This window comes from Argiope bruennichi, chromosome X1 (genome assembly GCF_947563725.1).
Source record: "Argiope bruennichi chromosome X1, qqArgBrue1.1, whole genome shotgun sequence".
In the NCBI taxonomy this organism is placed as follows: Eukaryota; Metazoa; Arthropoda; class Arachnida; order Araneae; family Araneidae; genus Argiope; species Argiope bruennichi.
Window position 1 is genome coordinate 57,765,975 of NC_079162.1, and position 22,797 is coordinate 57,788,771.

Below are 22,797 nucleotides of genomic sequence, written 5' to 3' on the forward strand. Positions count from 1 at the left end.
AGATTGAAAATAGAGTTAAATCTAAAATTTGTACACAACTAACATCCATATAAATAAAAATGTAAATGTTCGTTTGTTCAAAATTTTAAATCTCCGTAAGTTCTTCACCAAGAGCTTTGGAATTTGGACATAATATGGCGTTCAAATATGCGTGTTTTTTTTATACCTATCATGTAGATGTCGCACTTGTGACAGGTAAAAAACATGCTATTAAGAAAAGCGCCATCTGTTGAACACAAAAGCAACACATGTTATACTGAGTAGTTTATTATTCCATTTCAGTTTTTCCAATTCCATTGTTAAATTGAATTTTCATAAATTTCAATTTATTTTCATTTTGATTTAATTATTTCGTTTGATACTGATTTGGAAATGAGCTTTGTGTTTTATCACAGCGTTCATTTCGTGTACTCAGTGGAATGACAAAAGAAAAAATGTTCATAAGCATACATACTAATCTGTATAACAAAATCACTTTAAAGGAAATCGACGATGTGATATACGCTGAAATACCCAAAGCTGACATCGATAAGGATTTACATGAAGCTGTGACGAAAAATATGATGCATGAACCTTGCGGTACACTTAACCAATTTCACCATGTATGATATACTGGAAATGCTCTAAGCTATATCCTCAAACATTTGTATCCAATACAGTTATAAAAAATCATAGAGATATATAATACAGATGGAGATAAGCAACCATATAAATGTCAAACGGTGTCATCGAAGTAGATAATTGCTGGGTTGTTCCGTATTCGCCTTTGCTCTCAAAAACATGCAAAGCGTACATAAACATGTATTACTGAAAATCCATTTGTAATTGCATGAATATAGGCAGCGACACGGCTGTTTTTGGGCATCCAACCAGAAAGAAGTGATAGGAATGCGGCCACACATATCGATGAAATCGAACAGGCTGAAAGATACAAAAGCAGCAGTGAAGTGTATGGAGAATTACTTCATTTCCTATACAAGAATGAAGTACAATTGTTGTTCACTTAAAAGTGCATGCAGAAAATGGATAAAGCATTTATTTCACAGCTGTGAATGTGCAACAAATAACCCTGAATCCTCCGGCTACAACTTTAACTGCTTTCTTCATGTTATGTTAAAATGATGCGTTTATAAAAACACTGCTGCATTCAAAGTTGCATAGGTATTACACATCGAATACGAGAAGAATATCCTTTGAACGATGCAAACAAGGAAAGCGAGTTGATGGTCAATTACGACAGACATTCAAATCAAAATGAATGCTGCTTTCTTCGCATGCTATTGGTAAATGTGCCCTGTCTAACATCTTTCCAGAAATTGAGAATTGTCTAACAGCGTTACACATTCCACTTGCCGCAGTGCATGTACAGTTCTGAATTTATTGGAAAACGACTGACACAGGGTTGTATGCATTAATAACACGTGTAATATATCACATCCAAATTAAATTTGCGCATTGTTGGCAATCGTATTTACCACGGGCTCTCTTTCTCCTTCTACAGAGTTGTAGGGAAAATGTAAATCGCAAACTGATGAAGATATTTTGCGTTGAGTAAGGAAGTAAAATTTATAAATGAACATGGATTTCACAGCAGAAATCTAACGAACCAGTGATAATGATTGAAGATTTTTGCTTAGAAAGCGTGAATAAAGTTCTCAATTAATTACGAATACCATGCCCGAATCGACCTGTTACTGCTTCGTTCGATTTAGAATTATGTCGTTAGCAAAATTACAACACTGGTGATCTTTTATCATATGTGCAGTTAAAGATTTTGCACAAGCGTTAGCTAAGGAAAGGCATTTAAAGTAGTATAATGCAACTGCCAATAACGGAATTGGAGAAATCTTAGATGCGCCAGAAGAAATTCGTAAAATGTTTCTAATTGGATTGATTCTGGCAGCAATTCGATTCCAAAATGACATAGACTTAGCTCTTGCATCCGGAATAGCTGCGCCATTCCACCAGAATGTCGGAAGAACTGCTTATTTCGCTATGAAACTGCCTTAGAACAAGCAAATCCCATGTTCAACATTGTCCATGAATGCACGATTTTTGTTCTTTGAGAAACAAGTGATTGAATAAATCTTGTTTTTCCTGATTACAAACGAGTTAAATTTTCTTGTTTTTTCAAGAACATTCTAATCTACAAATAATTTCAACACAATGTTTTTTTCTTTGTATCTGGGTTTTATTATATTTATCTATCATTATTCTAAGAATAAAATAAGTATTTTATTAAATACAGATTCCACAGCATAAGTGAAAGTAGAAGTGCTGAAAAAACTGAAATGTTAACTAAAATTAAAGAATAAAATAAGTAAAAATTGAATAAAATAATCAAAGTTGTGTTAAAGCGTATGTGTAATTTCTTAGTATGTTATGTTAGTTGTCTATCTAGGCTGTCCATTTAAAAGACAATCAACACTCAGCAATGATTTTGTACACTTTTTGTGTTTTGTACAAATATATTCACTTGCAGTTCAAACAGTTTCATTGTTTCGGCATTCATATAAAAATTTCAACGACAGCAATCTACTTGTATTTTCCTTTCAATTGGCCAAAGTAAGTATTTGCCCATCTTGTCTTCCCTTGGTAGCATCCTTATCCCAACTGTATTGAAAGACCATTGTTATGTGTAATAATATTATAATACTGATTTCTTATCTGAGATCTCAAATATGCAAGTTCTGTAATATATTTGTTGTTTGTTTAATTTATTAATACAGTTTATGTTTTCTCATTTATAAATACTACTAGCACTTATAATATCCTAAGTGTATTATACATTTTGTTCTAGGTAAAAGTTGAAGACAAAATAGAAAATGGCTCTTATAAAATGGATGTTCCTAAGATGATGAGTGCAATACAAACCTTGAAAGAAAGTCTTACAAGAGCGGAAGATAAAGTATAACAATATTTTGTGTGGTTTCAACTTTAAGTAAATTGTTTTTCAATTTTTTTAATAGTTTGTTTCCATAATTTACAATACTATCATCATTTTCATCATTTACCATACAATTCATTTGTTTGCTTAAAATTTGAGAAGCTGTATTAAGACTCTGCCCTGTCAACTTGGTAATGTTTCAATTTTAGCACAGGATTCGACATTCAATTATTCCGAAAATTCGACGTTTATGTGTGCTTTGGTGCGTATTAAATCTGTTATCGACTGTCATGTGTTGATGCCATGGGGCCCTTTTCATTCAATCCGAAATCATGATGTCTGCTCAAAAATAATTGTTGTGACAAACTTTGAAACAAAACATTAATTAAACTAATCTAAACTTGCCAGCGAATAAAATATGAAAATTAAATATATGAAAGCATATGAGAGAGAATTTGACACAACTAAATAAATTATATATATAATCCTGTTCTTTTTTTAAATGATGCTGATAAAGCTAATAGCCATCAATTTATCAGCTTAATACTATAATATAATGCTGTAGTAATATGTGTAAAGTAAATCATGGTTTATTAGTTGAAAAATGTTAACTTTCTTTATTCTCTTATTATAAGATGAATTCACTGCATTATACGATTATGCGTTATTCAATATTGCTCAGCATTTTAATTTGAAATAAAATATTTAGTGTTTGAATTAGTAAATTTTCTGGAACGTTTTGGAGCGAGACCTTTATATGCATGCATATAAAATTTTATGCAAAAAATGAAAGCTTTAACGAAATTTGAGTAGCTTTTCTTTTGAATGAAAAATGAATAAATAATAAAATAAATTAGAATATTATTGACCGGGGAATTTTTCTGTAAAATGACACTTGAATCCTATAGAACTATACTTTGAAAAACTATGATCTTCTCTATCAATAAAATAGATATCGCTTGGATAGTCAGATAAATTATCACAAAATTCAGTGGGAAATTTTCCTAAAAAATTCGCGCTGTGTTATTTTTAAACATTTTAGCATGATAATAAAAAGCGCGAAGGGAATAACGCAATTGAAGAATTAAAGACAACTTTAACTCACTTAAATAACATCTGTTTATAAAATGAGAATTTTTAATATCTTTTAGCCACAATTATATCTTAAATACTCTAGAGCTACAATTAAAATATATAATATCCAGTCAAATTTCAGTTATCGAAAGACATCATATGAAATCTCTGGTCAATAATGTGTTAATATTTTGAGAGTTGTATTAAACCAACACGAGGTGTATTTAACCATGTTTATACCATATGCATTGTTCTTATATATTTTACAAGATAAACTTTTTTTTTACGTTCGAAAATTCGCTAAATTAGCTATTCATTGGATTTTTTTTCAGGCTCAAGCAAAAGAAATGCTGGTAACTCAATTACAAGAACATCTAACATCTGCTGTAAAAGAGGTTTGGGTTTTTTTTTTTTTTTTTTTTTTTTTTTTTTTTGTAATTCTACATTTGCGTCAAAACTATTTCTATGTTGCCATGTAAGCCAACGTGTTCTATTTAAAAGCATGGCTATTCCTTAATTGTAATCATATTTTGTTATTAAAAGTAATAAATTATTTCTGCTGTTTATTATTGCAAAGAAAGATAGTACAGTTAAAAATCAATTATCACGCTACTGCATTGTGAATTCGTTACAAATTAACTATTCATTTTATAAAAAAAATATCTCGATTGTGATGGCATTGTAAAAAGTTTCAATTTTACGGTCACATTACAGGTTTGAATCTTAATTAAATGGGGTATTTGTTTATGAATGGAAGTCTTGGACCTTTTCAACTCATGAATCAATTGCTCTAATATTGATTTTATGTGGAAGCTTAAAAAATGTGGATTTTAGCTTCAACTGCATATTATTTATTTGATTGTAATTCAAAATTAAGCCAGCAATTTGAAGAAGGAAAAGTGCCAAAAAATCAAAATACACACAATGTATACGAAATGTAAATTATCATACAGATGATCATTATTGGACGGGAAAAATCAAAGAAAATCGCTTAGTAAGCCATTGATGTATATAATCTAATATAAAAGTTTCTTAAAAAAAATAAGAAAAATCGGGAATGTTTTTTAATTTCGCCGAGAAAACAATTTTCGAAATCGTATTCTTTTTCAAATTACCGATTTACAATTATTAGGCTCGTTCTTAAAGTTCATAGAGTATATTGTTAGGCATTTCACATTTCATTTATTTTGCAAATGTAGTGATTAGTGTTGATTTATTATTTAACATCCTTAGAGGAAATTATTAAATTAATTGAAAAATTTCTTTTCCATAGGTAGAATTGAAGGATACTGCATTAAATAATCTTGAGAAAAAACTTGACTTATCTCGTCAAGAATGTGCTTCTTTAAGGCAGCAAATAAGCGACTTAAATTTAGAAATTCACCGTGTTTTGAAAGACTTAGAAGATATGCAAATGATGAATGACAATCTATGTTTAAAGGTAATTGAAAATATTACGCCTCTGTTTTTTATAATTTGCATTTGTATTTTATTGTTGCAGTTCAGTCATGTTTCACTTATGTAAATAAGTTTGTAAAGGATAGTTATTGAAATAAATGAAGTAATGTTGTAAAAGGATTGCAGCGGCCAAACAGGCGATAAATGACTGTTTGCATCAATCATACCTATGGAGATGAACTTTGCTCTCCTACGATCACGAGTGACTCACTTCCTGCCTTCGCCAGCTGGCTTAGAACTTCTGTCTCGTGCTGGTCGATGGAATTACGGCCAATGTATCATATTCTATATTTGTTAATTTAATTTGTAATTAAAATTTATTTTTGTTATTTACATGGCTGGCAGTTTTCATTAAGTAAAATGTTTTAATACTTTAATTTAAAGTAAATTTGGCAATGCGTGTTAAACCACGCACCAAACTGGTGACCCGGTACTTTCTTTTTTACTTTTCTAAAATTTACGAAGTCCAGCCTCAAAATTTCTAAAATATGCTGAAATCAGATTTTGGTGATTGAGCTTCTCAATTACTTTTCGTTATGGATTATTGTGCCGAGAAGTAATGCATCAAGGATCAGGTATGTGTTCGAATATTATTTTCATTTCTCTGTGATTGGTCAATATTTCATTTCCCCATTATTTTGGCGAAGAAATCGTAATATTTATATTCAGTATTAATTTTTGTGTTATTTTTCATATTCGAAGTATTAATTTCTTATTCCTTTCGTTTTGGCTACCATGTTTATTATTATGATTCTTAACTCCCAAATTTTTTTAAAAACACGTGTATTTAAATAATCATAAATTTTCTGATATTCGTAAATATTGTAAAAATTATTAGTTTTCCACAACGAGAAACCAAAAATGCTTAATTCTGAAAACGAAACTGTCAATGCTGACGCTCCGACAGAGTCGCAGGTATCCCATCTTTCGGTGAAAATACCACCGCTGTGGAGGAACAATATAAAATTATCGTTCATCCAAGTGGAAAGCAATTTCGCTCTAGCTAAAATAACCAATGATCTTACAAAATACAATCATTTGATTGCAACTATTGATCCGGAAACTTTATCTGCGGTAGCTGATATTTTACTCATACCCCCTGACACCAACAAATATGATGCGTTAAAGACTCGACTTATAGCCGAATTTTCCGCTTCGGAAAATGAACAGATCCCAAAGGATCTTATATGAAAAAACTTGGTAAAAAATTAAAAGCTTCAGCATAGCATTTGAATCATGATTGATATTCCAAGATAAATTTATTCTTCAGTTAAAAATAGAATTTGCTAATTTACTGACATAAAAATTATATTAAAGTTTCTTTTTAAAAAGGCAAGATTATCTTCTTTGGACAATATTATTTACTAATTTGTTTGTATTTAAGTTTTTTAATATTCTTTGGTTACTCTGTTTTAAGCTCGATGCTAAGGAGGAGAAAATTCAAGAAATTTTAATAGAACAAAAGGAATTGCAAGATCAGAAACGTGCCTTATTGACCAGGGTAAATATTTTACTAAAACATTCTTTGATGACATTGTTAGTAAATTGGTGAAGAAATTGTCATTTTTTTAAATTAAAAAAAATTTTTTTTTGTGATTATTGGTTACACATATTCTAAATTATCTGTTTTTTATAATATTTTATTTCAATGCGAGGGAATATAATCCACAGATTGAAACATCTTCAGCTATTCATATGCAAAACCAATGTGTATTATTCTCATTTCAAATTTGAGAACTATTTGTTTTTTGCGAAATGAAAGCATATGAAAGGGAAAGTAGATGTTCTGTATTGGAAGTTAGATTAAAGATGCGTTTTAAATATTTTAAAACATTTTTTGTAGAATATTATATTTGATTAATGGTGCTGTAAAGAGACTGGGTTGTTTAAATTTTTTTTCTCTGGGTTTAAAATTCAGATTAATAATGAATTTCTTTCAAAGATAATTTTGAAGCACTTATGTTAATATCTTTCTACAAATAGGGGTATTGTTGACATATTCTTTGTATATCTTGATTATGTCATTCAGTTACATTTTGCATTAAATAGGAAACTCATAATGTAGAAATAATTATAAAAAAAAGAAAAAAAAAAAAAACTTAATATTTGTATTATACACTGAGGTGACAAAAGTCATTGGATAGCAACATGCAAATGCATAAATGATCAGTGCATTGGTAGGGCTTTCATTTATATTCAAGTGATGGATGTGAAAAGGTTTTTGACGTGATTATTTCCGCACGACGAGAATTAACAGACTTTGAACGTGGAATGGTAGCTGGAGCTAGACGCAAATGGTTATTCTATTTCGGAAATCGTTAAGGAATTCAACATTCCGAGATCCTCAGTATCAATATTGTGCCATGAATACCTAATTTTTCAGGCATAATCTCCCATCATGGACAATGTAGTGGTTTATCACTTGCACTTAACACTGATCCACACACATTTCGCTGGGTTTGGTCATTAACAGACAAACAACACTGCATAAAATAACCGCAGGAATCGATGTGGGACATACGTGGTTCCTCACCTCTCTTGTGGGTATAGAAATGCTGTGGGATGGTTATCTCTTCTGACGGAACGTGCCTCCTACGGGAGGGATTGTACCATGACCGGTGAGGGCCCTTTGGACAGAATCATAGCTCCCGTCCATGCTGTCGCGGCATCTGGTCATTCAAATATTTTCCGTGTACGTTCGGGCGGGTCGGTTGATTGCTATGATTTCTACATATCCCGAGCCAATGAAACATTGTTTATTAGAGCTATTCTGGCAGGGTATGTGGTTGATGGATGTCCCTATTTTAACTTACTTTAAAATAGGCTCCTTTTATGGAGAAATTATTCATATTTTAAAAGTGATTTAACTTTTTGTTCTACATTTTTTAATGATTTTCTTCCAAAAATCATTGTATCTAGTTTATGACATTCTCAGATAACAAATTATATATTTAAGACCTGATAAAGCTGCATTTTACTGTATTCTCTTTTTATTTTAGTATTTCCTCCCTTCCTATTTTCTTCTTTTTTTGTAAATAGTGTGCCTAATTTTACTTCCTGCTTAATAATATATTCTTGTAAAATTGATAAAGGATATATTCGAATTTAATTATTTAATTCGTCATATTTTGGTGTATCCGCTTGCTTATATTTTGTCTTTATAGTTAGATGCACAGGAAGATGAATTGGAAAATACCAAAAAAGAACTTCAAACATTTAAGAATAAGGCAGATTCATGCTCTTTGCAGGTTAGTATAAAAGTTCTTTTCTTTTTTAAAATTTATTTTATGAGAATTTTCACAAACAGGGCTAAACTAGTGTCATCTATAATAACAAAAGATGATGTGCAGACTTTGTTTCGGTAACATTTTAATAAGTTAGATCAAGCCAAAATATAAAGTGATTTTTTTCCAAACCCTATATAGTTTTCTGATTTATTTTTAAGGAAACTTGTAAAGGCCTTTTGTTAAATCTGTCTAGATAAATTGCTTTAAGACGTTTTCAGCGAAAACTGTAAGAATATTTTATAGTACTGTGATCTTTGAGTAATTTTGATACAAAGAAGATGTTTTTATTGCCATCAAAACGTTTGTGATTTTGTAAAAGTATTTTTCTTTTTGCATATAGGGTATAGTTTTAAAATTAATTCTTGTAGCGTTCGGTTTTTTAAAAATATCAATAGCCTACACTATTATAGGCAAGCGCCGGCGTCCTGGCATAGGGGTAGCGCGTCTTCCCCGTGATCTGGACGTCCTGGGTTCGAGTCCCGGTTTGGGCATGGTTGTTCTATCTGTGAGATCTGTGAATGTGCCCTCCTGTAAAAAGGGGTTGTGCAAGCGAATGAGTGATGCGTGAGTAGCTAAGTCGTGCTCTGGGCCCTAATTGGCGCTACTAAACAAACAAGAGACGCCCCCCCCCACCGGCTTAAAATCGCTGTCTTCGTAACAGCGGGCTTGTCCATGGCAAGTGCCATAAGAAACAACAACAACAATTATAGGCAAGCCCAGTTTAAGAACGAACTTCTATAACAATTTCGTTGTGGCATAATCCGGGAATTAGAAACGAGATATGTGTTGAAAGTTTTCCCTGAAACAAACCATTTAAACTTCGATATTCCCAAATAATAAATGCAATATAATATAGTGCATAATGAAAGAAGAAAGAGAAAAGTATGGGTGGAAATGTCTTCCAAGGAGAGGCACGAGTTTGAAAATTGAATTCGGGATGAGATTTAATATGATTGTAGCATACATTTAGAATGTTCATTCTTGGAAATATAAAAGCGCAATAGCAAGTCAATTTCGAGATAGTGGCCCACAAACTTTCAGTATAGTTTATATACTAATAATGTACGCCGTTGCAGAGAGGCGAATAATATAGTGGTTAAGATGCCGGCGCAGCATTCAGGAGATCGGAGTTCGATTCTGGGCTTTTTTTTTTATTATTTATTTCTAATTAATTTAACAATTTACAAACAGTTTTAATTAATATGTTTTTGATTTTTTATGCAAAAATAAATATTTATTCTCCTAATTCTTGTATTATAATTTAATTTTTAGAAGAAAATAACTGTGAATGCTTTTTTTTTAAATATTCACAATTATTTAAATCAAATTAATAATTTAAAGATAGTTTCAATTAATGAAATACTCATTTTTGTCTGGAAAAGTAAATGTATTTTCTCTTAATGCACCTGTTATAACTTATTTTTTAAAAGCAAAATGATGATTTTCATTTAAATGGTTCTTAAATTAATAATTTTAATTTAATTTTTAAGTGTTAAAATAATTATAAATATAAATTTAATTATAAAAATATTTCAAAATAACTATTTTTTATCTTAAAAGTTTTAAATTTTTGGGTTTTAATAGTGATAAATTATTTATTAAAACATAACGAAGTTGCATTTATACCTGGAATTAAAGAGAGCAGCTGAAATTAATAAAATTATATCGGTAAATATTCTAAATATTAATAATCGAAAGCAGGTGTTAAGTTATGGAATGAATAGGCAGATGGTTCAAAATTTGTAATAACATAAGATAGCTTTGTTCCCTACCCGATTTCCTGAAGAAAAACAAATATTTTTTGAAGGTAAATAAAATTTGTTTTTAATCGATTCCTCTAAGGTTTCTCTTATTGATAATCTTTATTTATAAATTGTGCAAAATATCAAAATATATCTATGTTGTTTGAAATGTTATTACGATAATTACCATTCTGTCTCTTGCATGTAATAAAAAAATCAATGAAATATTTTTATCATGTCAGCAATTTAATTAGCATTTATCATCATTTAAGTTATATTGTAATTATTTTTCATGATTAAAAATAAAATTATAATTCAAGTATTAGGTGAAAGAACATTTATTTTTGAGAAAGATTAATTTTGAGAACATTTATTTTTGATTGATAAGAGAATTACATATTAATTAAATCTGTCTGTAATTTTATTTAAATAATTTTTTAAAACAAAAACGCTGCCATATTTTAAAAAAATATATAATATATAACAGGTATTCAGAGAAAATACATTTAATTTTCCATACAAAAAGTAGTATGTTGAATGAAACCATCTTTAAATTGTTAATTTAAGTAATTCTGAATATTAAAAAAATCGCATTCATATTTATAATTTTTTCTAAAATATTAATTATAATGCAAGAATTAGGAGAATAAATATTTATTTTTGCATAATAAATTAGTGAAAAGCATAGCAATTTACAAATAGTTTTAATTAATAATTTGAAATAATTTAGAAAAAAAAAATCAAAAAATATTAGCCTAGGACCGAACTCGGGTCTTGCGAATGCTCCGACAATGCATTATCCACTATACTATCCTCGCCTCGGCAGCGGCGAGATATTATTAGTATATAAGCTATGCTGAAAATTTGAGGACCACTTTCTTGAAATTGTTTAGCTATTGCGCTTAAATATTTTTGTAAATGAACATTCTAAATGCATACTACCATTATACTAAATCTCATTCTGAACTCAGTTTTCAACCTCGCGCCCTTCCCTTGTTAGACATATCGAAACAGATGGAGTTGTATTTCTTAAAAGGAGATTCCCCCCCCCCCTAAAACAATATGATGATTCAGGGTCTTTATGACAGTTTGGTTGTATGCTATAAAGATCTTACTGCTAAAAATGTCTAAGGTATACATATTTCTAGAGATTCCCCCCCCCTCCCCACCTCAAAAAAGTATTATGCTGATCTTAAATCAGTGGATGAAAATACTGCCAAGACATGTCGTTGACTCATAGGTGTTATGGTGACAAATTTTATTTAAAACAATTTTTATCCAAATCTTTATGTATTACTTTTAATTGCAAAAATATAATAGGCCTTTAACAAATTTCTAGACTTAAAGAACCAGTGTGAAAGAGGGAATTATTTTCATATAACACATACAATATTATGCCGCTTTTATTTTTTTCAAAGGACCAGGTAAATATTACTGTAAATTAGAGAGGGGGAGGGGAGTGTGTACCAATTATTTAGATAAAAATGCGCTGAAAAAAAAAAGATGAACGCTTTACAAATTCATTTTATAAATAGTTCCTGATACCTCAAATAAATATTCAAATTTAGTGCTCGAATTATTTTGTCTTTGTAACTTTGTTTAACCCCTGGCTAGGAGAAGGTAGTAGTTTAAATATTATGCAATATATTCTTTTAATTTGGTTATCTTTCATAGAACTATTATAAAATTAACTGTTAACTACTATTAAACATTAAAAATGCACTAAATGTTCTCTCTACTGAAAACATGAAAATATAGTACTAGCTAAAAAAATTTTTAAAGACGGTACAAGCTAGAAAACAAACATTTATTGCAAATGAAAAACATAATTACTGTTTCTGATCCAAATATGTAATTCAAAATTGATTTTTGCTTTCCTTATATCCTGTATTTGTCTTTCAAGTTCATCAAGATTATTGATATTGTTTCACCTCCTCTACAGATGACACTATGATCTCTCAAAGCGTTTCTATTTGGTTAGGATACTATTATTACTTAATTCTTTTCCAACACAATCTGCATAACATTGGGTAAATGCCATAAAGTATAAGCTCAAGGACATTAATACATTGTAAGCATAAGAAGTTTGAGGAAATCAACAAAAAGTGTTGTTAAAGACTGAAACATAAAAGCGGTGTAATACTGTGTTTACATAAATACTGACATTTCTAAAATGTGTCCTGTTCCCATAATCCATTCTAGACTTCCCTGTAATTGGCCATTGAAATAAATATATTTTCTTGCACAAGTATTAGTATTTGAAATAAACTGGTTTTTAATCAGTAATAATGCATAAGCAATAACTGGCATTGACTAAATCCTCACTCATTTGATTAATCAGGAAATAATTTTGGATGGATTTAATTCGGTAAACCTTTAATGCAGTAAATTGCATCCTTATGATCTCTGACAACTGTTTAGCTTTCAGTTTGAAAGTATCTAGAATTAAGAATCATCCATAACTGCTGATGATCAGAAAATGGCTCAATTGTTGTGGCATGATCGCAAATTAATTTTAAGGTCATATAAAATTGATAGAATCGATATCTTTTTCATTGTTGATCATTCTGTAATTCTGAACGCACGTGAAAACTGTTTATTTCTGAATTACATTTTGTCTTTTTATGAATCAGAATTAAGTTAAAAGAATTTAGTACTTGTAAACAATGTCAGTAAAAATATCGTTGTGGACGCCTTTTCTATTACAATTCACTCAAATGATCAAAAGATCTCCAGATGAGTGATATACTTATGAAAAAGTGTATCAAATCAGTGTTCTTAAATGCAATTAACGACCTGATTGCATATCACAGCTCTTTATTAACGGACAAACACATTCAAAAACAAACTACACTATTTACAAGATGTTGCCATACGGCACAAGCTAAATCAAAATAAAACAATTATTTCCTAAGTTATAGGTGGATGGTTTAAATTCAAACATTGAAAATAATATTGCACAATCATAAATTGAACACATACATAAAACAGAAAATAAACAGAGTGAAATATTTTACAATATATTACATACTCCCACCTTGCAAAGTGAAGGGTTACAAACTGAACTTTGCAATCTAAAACAAATTGATATACATAACACTTAATTCCTTGTGAAATCTGTAAAATTGAAAGGAGTTCACAAGTCCAATTTACTAAGAATTTTATGGTCCTTCCCAATCTGGTTTTGGTATGGTGTATCTCCTCAGAATTATCAGTCCTTTCAACAGGAGAATTGGGAACCTGGTCTGCAGGTGAATCAGGAACATGATTAGCAGGTGAATCAGGAACATGATTAGCAGGTGAATCAGGAACATGATTAGCAGGTGAATCAGGAACATGATTAGCAGGTGAATCAGGAACATGATCAGCAGGTGAATCAGGAGTCTCATCAACAGATAAGCTACTTTTCCCTGAGGCCTTCAAAACACCAATTTCAGTTTTAGCTGATACTTCTAATGGATAAAGCCTTTGGAAGGGACGGATCCTCTCACCACGGGAGGTTCTAATTCTCGCTACTCTAGGAACACAATCTTTGCCAGGATAAACATCCAAGATAACACCAAGAGGCCAGTCAATGCGTCGAATATTGTCATGCCCAATCAGTACAACATCGCCCACTTCTAAAACATCACTTTTCCTTGTCCCTCTGTGGACCAGAAGAGCAAGATATTCATTTCTAAATCTTTGTCGAAGATTTTCACGCAACTTCTGCAAATATTTAGTGCCCTTTACCAACGAAGATCTATCTACTTTATCCCAACCAATTTTAGATTTCCACAAATTTTGTAGCCAGAGTTTTGGTAGTAGCAACACTGGACTAGTAATCCCCAAGGAATCAAACACTTTGTGGGAAGCAGCGAGAATATTTCTTTTCGTGATAACCTCTTCCATTAGTTCTCTCGAATCAGGAATATTTATTGAAAGAGTATCACAATGCCTGTCCCAAATCGTTCCCAGAATGATTGTAGGACTTGTTATTGGATCAGATGGACTAGAGTGCTTCCACCCTCGTAAGTCGAATTTTCTTTCAGCCATGACCTCAGTAGCTATGTCAATAAATCGTTCTAGCTTCGATTTGGTTTTGACGCTTTCTAAACAATTGTCCACATAAAAGCTGTTCATCAATTTTTGAATAATGCACTCAGGGTATCTTCCCCGGTCTTGCTTCGCTTCTTCCAATTTTCTCTCCAAGTAGTATTGGATTGTTGACCCAAGCAAGAACGGGCTGCTGGAAACACTAAACACCACTTGGCAATGTCGGTAATGTATGAGCTCTCTTACTTCACTATGCCACAAAAATCGCAGGAAATTTCGATCCTCCTTATATAGACTTATTTGTAAGAAGGCCTTCCGTATATCAGCAGAAATGCCAAACCTATACAGTCGAAACCTTGTTAACATGGAAGGGATCAATTCAATCAAGTTTAATCCCTTTTCCAAACAGTCATTGACGCTGACCGTTCCCTTTTGTTTTGATGAAGCGTTAAAGACGGGCCTAATTTTCGTAGTGCTGTTAGGTTTCACTACATGTCGATGGGGCAGATAGTGACAAGCAGACTTTATTTCCTCTAGGGAAACTTCTTCAATTATGCCTTCTCGTTCCCATTCTTTAAAGACATCACCGTATTCTTGAAATAAGTTTTCCTTCTTCAGCTTATGGGTTGTCACTTGCAACCCTTTGAATGCCAAATTGAAGTTGTCTGGAAGAGGCAAATGACCGTCGAGCCAAGGTAGGGAGACAAGGAATCGCTCTTCTTCATCGACCTTGACAGTTCTTAAGTGCTCCATTGACGCCTTATGAAGCTCCTCTTTGGATTTTTGTTCTGAAGGATCTTGAATCCCTAAAGAATCCAATCTCCATAATTGGGAGATATCCATCTCTTTCACAAATAGGGAGGCCACCAGCATAGCATTGTATGACGACATCTCATTCTCAGGAACTTTACCTGACAGAGTCCAGCCAAGTAGTGTCTCCATGGCAACAAGCCCACAGGATAGAACTCTGCGTTGGCCAGTCATGAGCTTCCCTATCACATCTGAACCAAGAAGCACTTGAATAGATTGTGGCTCCTCCCCTATATCTGATAGCCTGATCTTCATCTTATGAAGCTCTGTAATCCATGAACCTGGAGTGACTGATGAAATTTTGTCGCATATAGATGGCTGGTCTAATGCTTCCAGGTTGCATGTAACACTGTTGTCTTGATTTCTCAGCTTAATCCTATAGCAATTATGTTCGCACTTGTCAGATTTAATGCCCCCAAACAATGAGTTCATCAGAATTTCTTTTCTGAGTGGGATATATCCCATTTTCTCAACAACATTCTTTAATACACAAGTCTTTTGTGACCCAGAATCTAGAATTGCCCTAACTGGGATTTCTTTGTTGCCACACACCATTTTTAATTTCAACGTTTGGAGGAACACCCTGGGACTAGAAGTGTTGTTGGCCATATTAACTTCAACATTTGGACTCTTATTCTCACTCTTGAATGAATCTTGATTCTTAGCCTCTAGAGACTCACACATAAGTGGGACATGCTTTTTCCCACATATTACACATCTTAAAAATGCCTTACAAGAACGAGATGTATGCTTTGGTGTTAAGCAAGCAAAACAACATTGCTTCTCTATTAAAATATTATACCTTTCAGCCAAACTCATCTTCTGAGCTTGAAAACAGTCTGGGCTCAAGTGTTTCCCAGTACAGAAAACACATTCTTTCTTCACTTCGTTTGAAGCTGTAGTCAATAAATTGGCAGCTGTAGATACCTTTTTCATTGGAAAATCTTTCATCTGCACCCAAGCCAAAACCAGCCATAGCCAAGTTAATTCTTTCTTCGCCCTCCGTTTCTGCTTTAAGAAAAGTCATCAAGTTGGTTAAACGGTCTTTAGCATCAGTTGAGACTGCCGAAGAAGCACTTCTATTCCATGCTTTCAAAAAGTCCTCTTGAAAACAAGACTCCACCATGGGATAAAGAATTGAAGCACATTTATCAGTAGTCACTCCTAAAGTCTCTAAGGCTCTCAGATAAGATTCGAGTTTATCATAGAGAGATGTCATCGATATTTTCTCATGTTTCTGAACTGAGATTATCAGCTTTAATAATTCCCGAACATAAACTTCTACTAATAGTTCATTATTCCCAAATCGTGCTTTTAAACTTTCAACTGCTTTGGCATAATTGGCTGCTGTTGCCGGGAAGCTTTCTACTACTTCTCGGGCTCGTGATCCATTTACAGTAGCTTGCACAAGATATTGAAATTTGTTCTCAGGCGCGATTTCATCATCGTTATGAATGTGTTGAAATTGGCTCCAAAATTGTAGCCAATCTTTAATATCGCCATTAAACTGTCTAAATTCTAATTTTGGCTGATTAAATTTCTTTTTAGCACCAGATATAACAGTATTTTGAGACTCACCTGTAATTGGCAACGTTGCTCTGATTCTCGCCAATTCCAGTTCGTGTTCTCTTATTTTTCCACTTTCTTCGTATTCTGTTTGCTTTTGTTTTTGTTCTTCTTTCAGTTTTCGCTGGCTCACGGCCGTTTCTAAAATATTTGTCACAAAGTCTGGATCATCCAAATACTCTTTGCTATTCAAAATAATATCTTTCAGTTCAGAAATTTTTACCTTATCAGGCAGTGTCTCTCCAATTTCTTCTGCTACAAACAACAAGCCCTCTTTCAAGAAGCCCTTAGCTGTTTTAAACATGTTTGTATTCAAAAACAATGTCCTGTCGCGTAAAGCCAGAAATGTAAACAATGTCAGTAAAAATATCGTTGCGGACGCCTTTTCTATTACAATTCACTCAAATGATCAAAAGATCTCCAGATGAGTGATATACTTATCAAAAAAGTGTATCAAATCAGTGTTCTTAAATGCAATTAACGACCTGATTGCATATCACAGCTCTTTATTAACGGACAAACACATTAAAAAACAAACTACACTATTTACAAGATGTTGCCATATGGCACAAGCTAAATCAAAACAAAACAATTATTTCCTAAGTTATAGGTGGATGGTTTAAATTCAAACATTGAAAATAATATTGCACAATCATAAATTGAACACATACATAAAACAGAAAATAAACAGAGTGAAATATTTTACAATATGTTACAGTACTTATGACCATTTAAATTTTACTAATTAAATATGTTTTGCTGACTGCCATTTGAAAAACACGCATGATTATAGTTCGTCAACGGATTCTGAGACGACCACATTTCAACGACTCCATCTCATTAAGGGGTGAGACGCGGAACGATGAGTGCATTTTCGGTATTCCCTTTGACCTTGGATTTCGCCTATTAGATACTAGTAAATGTAAACATCTCCTCCTTTTATCTTTCCTTTCACCTCTATTTTGAAGAATTAAACCCATCCTAACGCATGCGCATAAACGCGGAGGGTTTTACAATCCGTTGTTGAACTATATTTAATCATTTTAAGGAACTGCCTATACGTTTAGAACCAAAATGTCGTATCCCAAGAAGGACAGAAAATATTCACTATTTGCATTGATATTGCTTTATTTCTTATTATTGCTCTGTAGTTCTAGTTGTAGCTTACTTTTTCTGTGCTTGTCGAAGCATTAAACACGAGATATCAGTTTCTGAAATGGCAAATTTTCAAATTTATTAAGAAAATCCCATGTTGTTTTAAAGATTATTTTGGAATTTCATCTTTGTTACATAATGACGATAAAGACAAGTAGAAATTTCTATTCCGATTCTAGTATGTTAGTATAATAATCATTTGAATATCAATAGTTTCAGCCTTGACTTTTATTTTTTGTATTGCCTTCATCTCTGATAAATAAGAGGTTAAGCAAAATTTCGCTTTATCAACGGTACTTAAAAGTAAATCAGGCTGACATCTTCCTAATTTGACTATTTTTCCTGGCGGTATTCAAAAGAATATGATGAGCTTAGTTCCAACTGCATGCAGTAGATATCAATAGTTTTAGCCTTAACTTTTATTTTTTGTATTGTTTTCTAAATACTCTTCTTTTGTATCTAATGGCAAACTTTATTAAATTAATTATTTTAATAAAGTTTTTTTTTTAATTGAAGCAATTTTTTCCTCATTCTTCGGCTCATTTTATACCTAAACTTAACTAATGATGCAAAAATAAAATTGAAAAACTCATGGTAAAATAATTTAATAAATAAAGAGTTAATATGTACCATTGTTCGGATTAGTGTGTATGTTTTTATATTAATCTGACTATAGTATAAGAAATCAATTAAATATATATTTTTAAATTTATTTACAGGTAGAACAACAAAATCAAATTATAAGAAATCTTCAAGAAGCACTCGTACAGTCCAAGCGTGCTTTTGATGCTGTGCATCAAAAAGCGCCTCTATTACATGCAGTATCTAATGAATCTAAAAATTCATCCAGAAGTTCTGTAATGGATATATGATTTACATATTTACTTGTGTATTTTCTACAATAAAATATATAAAATGGCAGCTTTTGCTGTGTTATGTCCAGAACTGCCAACAAATTCAAATTGTTCCTTATACTACCAAGAGCTGTGTGCATTAAAAATTCTGTGGATAAAATAAAATTTACCTTGTGTGATATAAGTTTAGTCTTTTTATATTTTTATTTATAAATATATTGTATGCTATTAAAATCAACATAATCTTTTTAAAAGTATTGATATGCAAAATATACTGATTATCTACCTCCTATAACTAACACAATTTTTTACAACCGGTTATCACTTATAATCTTATGCATAAAAAAGATTATAACTGTATTGAAGTAAATTTTTAATGTTAATGAATTTTTTCGTACAATTTTATTCCATTTTGTACAATGCATTGGATAGAAATTATTACTATACGTTTGAGCTACATTTCAAAAGTTAAAATTTTGATTTTGAAAACATCTTAAATCATCAAAGCGATACAGATTACTGGCATTAAATTTACTTAATTTTCCATTTTTATTACGTTGCCTACTTGTTTAATTTCTGAAATCCACTTCAGACAAATCTTTATACCTGAAACATAAGGCGTTTATTTAATGATATGTTTCAAAAGTATTCTTACCATAATTTTTTAAATTTTTAATATAAAAGCTTTATTTTCTTTCGGTACATAATATGAATAAAAATGCGTTATTTAAATTCTAGATGGTACAAACTAAATGAATGCTTTCTGTGAAACATTGATGTGTTATTTAATGAATTTCTATTGGGAACAGTTAATGTAAAATATTTTTAATACTATTCATTTTGTACAATTATATTTAAATATTTATAATCGAATTTTTTTTATTGGCTTAATCAGCAGTTGTTTCTTGTATTCTGTTGTATCGTAATTTTTCTGAATTGCGATTTCTAACTCATCAAATACACAGTTTATATTGAAAGAGAAGAGGGGAATGAAAAATCCGGCATATTATGTTATGATTTAAGGCAATGTTGACTATTGTGAAGTTTACTTTTAATGTTAAAGGTTCTCCCATTAAAGGTTTAATGATTAAAACTATTTCTTCTTACTAATTTTGTAAAACTTGAAAGTAGTTTATATATATGTTATGTCTTCAAAAAATTGTTATTTGTTAAGAAAAAAACTTTGTTAATATTTATTTCTAATGTTATGGTAACTTTTATCTGTTGAATTTCGTTCTTGTTTTTGGTTTTATTGCTGTTTTTAAATTGGGGTGTTATTTTTCTTGCATGTTATATTAAATTAAATAAGAATACACTTGCATTAACAGAAGATTCCATGAGGAATAATCAGTTTCATTGTGCAGCTCCAGTGCAATAGTAACAGCATAGCATTAAGTTGCTAATATTTCATTGATCAATTATTTCGATTTACCTCTAACTTTTGTATAAAATGTGATCAATAATTAAAAATTTATGGATAAATGTATGTTGCAAATTTCTGTATCCATCCTTAACGTGTGATTTTTCAAGGAAGGATATTGTTATTGATTTTTTTCCTAGTCTGTGCTGAGCTTGCTTGTAAATCATATGTAGTAAGTAAATTATATATTAAGTCATGAATGTGCTATTCGATATATTTATTGTACACTGGTGAGCTAAAAGTGTATTGTAAAATGAAAAATGTCTGGTTTTAGGCACATAAAAAATGGTTAAAACATTTGTTGTTTCATAATATGTTTGTATTTATCCCCACTAAGTAGATTTATTTTATCACAACTATTCAATTTGTATTTAATATACCAATGTAATGGTTTCCATTGTATGTTGTTTTTATAATTTAATTATAAATAATTTTATATATCAAAGGCAATTTCTTTAATTGTCCTTCCCATAATGAATTTTTTAATGATTATTTCACCTGTGCACTTCAGTTTGTAATATTAGCCTTATATTTTCATATGTGAACCAAAAATATATTTTAGCAGGTATACAAGAACCAGATTTTTATGTAAATCCATCGTATTTCATAGTGTAAATAATACATATTGCTCCATAATACTCATCTTGAATGTTCTCTGTGTCACAAAGTAGCAGTATTTTCTGTACTAGTGACGAAAGAAAACTTTTACTGTGATGCTTTTAAAAATATAGTTGATGTCACATACTCATTGTTTATTTATTCTCTTTATTTAATATGTAGAGGGAGTTAAATTTTTTATAAGTAAAGAAATTTTTCACTCATAATGTCTTGAGCATTGTGCGCCAGTGTTTTAAGTAAAGGTTAGTCTTGTACTGTTATTGTTTCTATTTAAATTTGTTATATCATTTTATATGGCCGATTCTTTAAAATAAATGACATTTAATTTACTTCTGGTCTTAGTTGCCATTCTGACATTAATTTTAACCTACCACTTTTAATCATTTATGAAGAAATTCTTTATTTTTAAATTTTATACTGTGACGTTGTCTCATTTTACAGATGTAATGATCAATCATTTAACATTCGTGATAAATTGATTTTGAAAATTATTAAAATATGTTTTAGTAGAGAGGACAGCTGCGATTCCATGTGGAACAAAATAATTTCTCACCAGGATTGTCTGTTGTCTTTATCGTTGTTTTTTTAAAAATATTTTTTGCAATTGAAAATAACTTTTGCTTCCAATTAGTATTTGAAATGTAAAGGATAGATAGTGTGTCTGCATATTTATTGATACTAGTAATTTACAAAAGTACCTTTGTTTTATGTGATTATTTTCAAAGATACCGACTGTTTTTTATATTCTGATGTTAAAAATGCGTGATACTTATTACTTCATTAACATGATTAGTACCAGAAAAAATATCTAATTTTAAAACTTTTATTTATAATTTTCTCTGTTTATTTGCATACACAATCAAAAAATTATAAATATATTCTGGTTGATTAAATTTGCTCTCAGTGGAACGAAATATATCATGTATGCGTTTTATTTGCTTAATGTGTGTGTTAATAAGTTAGGCATTATACATTTTTGAACACATTTCATTATTTCTTTCCTGACTGTCTCATAAGACCCCAACAAATCTCTTTCAAGAAGAGCAAGTACATTATGCTAATATTTAATACACCTGTAAAAGTTTTGAAGTTGGTTATCCAATCGTTTCTCTAAATTTAATAGAATGTTATATTTGAGTTTCAGCGAGGAAAAGAAATTTGTAGCAAATGATTGTTCATCCAGTGAATGCTATTTGTAACTTCAATGGCTGAACAAGAAAATGAATCTTTATTTACAACTAAAGGAAATAGAATATAAAGCCAGGATATAACCTAGACCATTCTTTTTCTGAATACTGGCTCGCCTATAAAATTCTGTGCGATAGTGTCACCATTACAGTATTCAAACTGAAGGAAAATTTCATAGAAGTTATCAAAACGATATTAATGAAAATAAAACATGTGATAATGACGATTTCATTAAAAAATATTTCATTGTCCCTATAACCCCATCTCGAAGGTTGTTCATCATACCTCCTTTTTCATTCACTTCTTGACTTTTTTTCAGCATCTTAAAATTCTGATGAAAACAGCGCTCTTATATGAAACAATCTATTTTTCTGTGTAAAATCATACTTTTTATATACTTTCTAGTTGTAAAAATGAATCCAGTTTTGCAGCCAGCATCTCACAAGCGTTCTACAACAAAATATAGATTTTTAATGTGTAAGGTTGTGATGGTTAGCGGTGCTGGAGGTGTTAAATGATTATTTTGTCCCCAATCCTGATCGATGGTTTAGCAAAGGTAAATGAGGCATGCAATTATTTTTTCTCCCCTCATCAAAATGGATATAAACACAATTTTTTGTCTCCATGGCGTCGTCTAAAACATATATACCCCCTCCTTCTTTCCTAGTAGGTACATTATTGCCTTCAATGTATATTATGACTA

At 30.9% G+C, this 22,797-nt stretch overlaps 1 protein-coding gene across 3 annotated transcripts in view; it reads left to right on the plus strand.

The window, feature by feature from the left end:
- Positions 1-21,235, plus strand: part of LOC129958378 (uncharacterized) — a 64,833-nt gene extending 43,598 nt beyond the window's left edge. For all 3 annotated transcript variants that reach the window (XM_056070833.1, XM_056070832.1, XM_056070834.1), the window contains 6 exons: positions 2,801-2,908; positions 4,294-4,356; positions 5,235-5,402; positions 6,837-6,920; positions 8,584-8,667; positions 18,734-21,235. In XM_056070833.1, coding sequence (XP_055926808.1) covers positions 2,801-2,908; positions 4,294-4,356; positions 5,235-5,402; positions 6,837-6,920; positions 8,584-8,667; positions 18,734-18,886 — 660 coding nt within the window. In that variant the 3' untranslated portion in view covers positions 18,887-21,235. The remainder of the gene's footprint in view (positions 1-2,800; positions 2,909-4,293; positions 4,357-5,234; positions 5,403-6,836; positions 6,921-8,583; positions 8,668-18,733) is intronic.
- Positions 21,236-22,797: the final 1,562 nt, after the last annotated feature.